At 35.9% G+C, this 3663-nt stretch overlaps 1 protein-coding gene across 1 annotated transcript; it reads right to left on the bottom strand.

The window, feature by feature from the left end:
• Positions 1 to 456: 456 nt before the first annotated feature.
• Positions 457 to 2331, bottom strand: LOC120068208 (probable pectinesterase/pectinesterase inhibitor 21). The gene is made up of 2 exons (XM_039019915.1): positions 1300 to 2331; positions 457 to 1224 (listed from the first exon to the last, which is right to left on the bottom strand). The coding sequence occupies exons 1-2, from the start codon at positions 2327 to 2329 to the stop codon at positions 533 to 535; spliced, it is 1722 nt and encodes a 573-aa protein (XP_038875843.1). The 5' UTR covers positions 2330 to 2331; the 3' UTR covers positions 457 to 532.
• Between the last annotated feature and the right edge of the window lie 1332 nt (positions 2332 to 3663).

Genomic DNA, 3663 nt, shown 5'->3' with positions numbered 1-3663 from the left:
TTTTCCTCAATTTAAATTTAATAATTTAGTCCCTAATTCTTAAAAAATTAATCTTTATTAGTCATATAGCCATCCAAAAACAATGTTGCATAGCCTTAAGAAAATATTAAAGGACCAAAATCTTGCAATACTAATTAATAAATTTTGGATCAAATGGGCAATGCATTAAGAAATAACTTACAAAATGGTATAGAGAGAGAATCACTTCATTAGGATGGGTACGGTGGAACTCGCAGAGGCTATCATGATGTCTAATGGTAATTTCAGGATTCTTGAGGTTTGTTGGAATCTTTAGAATCTTTTTTTGTTGATGCAATATCTTAATGAATAAATTTTTTAATTTGACATTTTGTTCTAAATTTATAGAATAACATTATAGTAATTGCATTACGAAAATGAAAATCAGAAAATATAAATAATATAAGTAAAATGATTTCTTCCATTGGATTTGCATTGGTTACATTAAACGCCAAAATGTGCGTAAAAAAGAAAAAGAGAAGGAAAAAAAAGGGATTTAATTAGATTGCCTTCATTACATCATTCCAGAAGAGTACGGAATTCCCTTAGCAGGAATCCAAGCATCGCCATCAATAAATCGTCGAGGAGTGTAATCGGCGGCATGTTGTGGAGTAATATGTCTAATTCCTCGCCACTTCACTCTCTTGCTTTCATCAGCTCCTGGCCCTTTGTTCTGTACCTCGGCGTAGAACAACGTGTTCAGCCCAAAATCGCCCATCCATGGCAACCATCCTTCAGGCTGGATTATATCGTCTATCTGAGACCCGATTATAATGGTTCTTGAATATTGCTTCCAAGGGCGGCCCAAGTATGCCTTGTTGATGTTTTTGAATGGCAAGTAAGCTGGATCACCCATGAAATGGCAGCTTTGGAAGATCAATGCCGTCGGCTCCTTGCGGTTGAGACGGCCGTGAGCAGTTACGATGCATTGTTGGTTATCCATTGGCTTTCGCACCACTAGCTTGCAGTTCTGGAAAATGGTGGCGGCGTTGCCGAAGACGAAGTCGATGGTGCCACTGATTATGCAATCTCTGTAGAACTGACGGTGAGCGTGTGCGTAGAGAGTGTCTTGGTATCCGTCAATTTTACAGTTGTAGAAGATTGATCTGTCGGATTGAACTCGTAGGGCTACGGCTTGGTGCTTTGCTGCTCCAGCTGTGTTCTCGAATCCCATGTCTCTAGCGTAGAAATTGGCTCCAATTGCAGCTGAGTCAAATCAAATTATATTTGTTAGAGATATTTGTAAATTTAAGATCAATCATTAGTAGTTTAGTTACTTACCGAAGGTGGCAGTTTTGAATGTTTGAATACCATCGATAAAGTTCAAACTACCAGTAACGATAGTCTTGGTTGGACCATCACCGTACATGGTAAGATGAGTCATAGCCTTAGGAATAACAACAATTTCCTTATAAATTCCAGCCTTCACATAAATCACAAACGTTTTGTTACTCTTCAAAGGCACATCGGCCAAAGCTGCATTTATAGTCTTGTATTTCCCACTCCCATCTTGAGCCACCACCAAATCGGGTTTCATCGACGCCGCTGCCGCTTGCATCAAGCGTCTCTTTCCCTCGCTGACCCACGACGGCATTTCATCAGCATCGTCCTCCAAAAGTCGTCGTCCAGTCATTCCAGGAATTTGAAGTGAGCCCAACATGCCAGACAATTCGTTAACAATGGCAAGCCCGTTGGTTGTCATTTGTTGAGATGACTTCAAAAACTCTTGCATTCTCACACCAGCATCACCTGTAGTGTTCTCAAATCCATCTAAACAAGTTTGCTCGTACGTGAGAGCCCCACTGAGCCAAATCTTTAGATCAGCAACGAACTCGTCGAGTTTGGACATTTGGAAGGTGCCGATTCTTTCAAAGGATTCGTTCAAATCATCGATGGCGTATTCTAAAAGCTCACGACAGTTTTGAAGGGCTTGGTTGGTTCTTGGGTCTTTGGCTAATTCTTGAAGCGTGGTGGAATTTCTAATCGCCTCGTTTAGATTCCTCGTGGCAATCCTTAAGCCGACTTTTGCGAGCTCTTTAGGGTCTGTTGTGTTACCGGCTTCTGCCATTAGATTCTTCTCGCATACATCTTTGTAATCCGTCGGTTGGCAAATAGCTTGGATTGCTTTGGTTGTTGATGAAATCTCATGTGTTTCGCCACCGTGACCATCACCGTGCTCCTCTTTGGGTGCATTGTTGACGCCGACGGTAACGGCCACAACCATTGCCACGAGGATTAAAGAAGACACACTAATGATCGCCATCTTCTTCTTCTTTTTATCACCTTCGGCATTGGCAAATCCGTTTGACATTTTGAAAAAAACAAAAAAACAATAATAATAATAATAAAGTTTTTTTTTAAAAAAAAAAAAAAAAAAAAAATTATTTCAGAGCTGTCGGGGCTTTATGGAAGAGAAGAGATCGATTGCCCCTTGAGGCTCTGGATGGTATGAGGATGTGGAATTGGGGTGAATTTATACGGGGAAACGAAAGTAAAAATAGAAAGTAAATTTCAATGGTTGTTATTTCTGTTACTAAATTGGCGGTGTATAATATTTTTTACCCACAAAATCGTGGGATTTGTGGTTGTTATTATTTTAATTTTTACCGTTTCTTGATTTTTGGAACCAAATTAATCGGAGTTCAAAGTGGACGATGACCAATGCAATTTCGAATACCGTTTTAGGGTTTTAGTATATATATAAAAGGAAGAAATTTGAGGTTTTAAATGATTGATGAGGTGTAAAATTAGAAGACATATGTGATATTATTTATAGTTATATGAAAAAAATAATAATATTATTATCATTTGTTTCATCTTACTATTGTTAAAATTATTACCTAATCAATTTTCACAATTCAGTTGTCACGTTAATTTAAATAGATGATGATATGTATGTTGTTCAATTGTAACAAAATAATCGTTGCATCATTTTTTATCTTATTTTAATTTAAAAGAACTCTCTAGTGTATTTCTAAACAAATTTTAAAGTTTAAATTAAAAAGTGCAACATTTCAAAATCTTTCAACATGGTGCATAATTGAAACATATCCTAAAGTTTTAATTTTTTTTTATATAATTTAATATTTATCCTATACTTTTATTATGATTGTTAGACTCCATGTCACTCTTGAAAGGAAGTATTGATACCACCGTATTATGACAATTTTTTTTTTTAAAACTCTGAGAAACTTTTCTAATGTAACATACTCTTTTGTCACGTTTAAAATAATTTTGAAACACACCTTTAATTATTCATGATCAATTTAGTGTTTAATTTTACACATTTTAATCACAACTTTTATACAATTAAAATTAATTTTAAATTATAAAAAATAATTTTTGAATAATTTTGAAAATGACAAAAGTGATTTAACCATTTTGAAATCACTTTGGAGTTGTTTAGAGGCCCAACATGAGATGTTATATCCCTACATCCTATATCATCTAGTGTTTGGAGACCCATTATCTTATCTGACCGATTTTAGTTGTTTGTGGTTCCAACGTGTTTCGTATCTCATCGTCATTTCTGATTAAACATACTTGATCATACTCGATCGTTCATACTTAATCAGAACTCCTCAAACATCAAAACTCTCTACATCATATATTATCTCAGTGACTCAAAGAGCCCCTTTATGTGTG

This window comes from Benincasa hispida, chromosome 12 (genome assembly GCF_009727055.1).
Source record: "Benincasa hispida cultivar B227 chromosome 12, ASM972705v1, whole genome shotgun sequence".
Taxonomy (NCBI): Eukaryota; Viridiplantae; Streptophyta; class Magnoliopsida; order Cucurbitales; family Cucurbitaceae; genus Benincasa; species Benincasa hispida.
The sequence above is the reverse complement of the archived record's forward strand: the minus strand, read 5'-3'. Positions and strand labels throughout refer to the sequence as shown.

Excerpts from the sequence above, each read along its gene's own strand:
- LOC120068208 (XM_039019915.1), bottom strand. The coding sequence starts at position 2,329 with ATGTCAAACGGATTTGCCAATGCCGAAGGTGATAAAAAGAAGAAGAAG. Across the intron at positions 1,225-1,299 it reads ATTCAAAACTGCCACCTTCG|CTGCAATTGGAGCCAATTTC; the intron begins GTAAGTAACTAA and ends GATTTGACTCAG.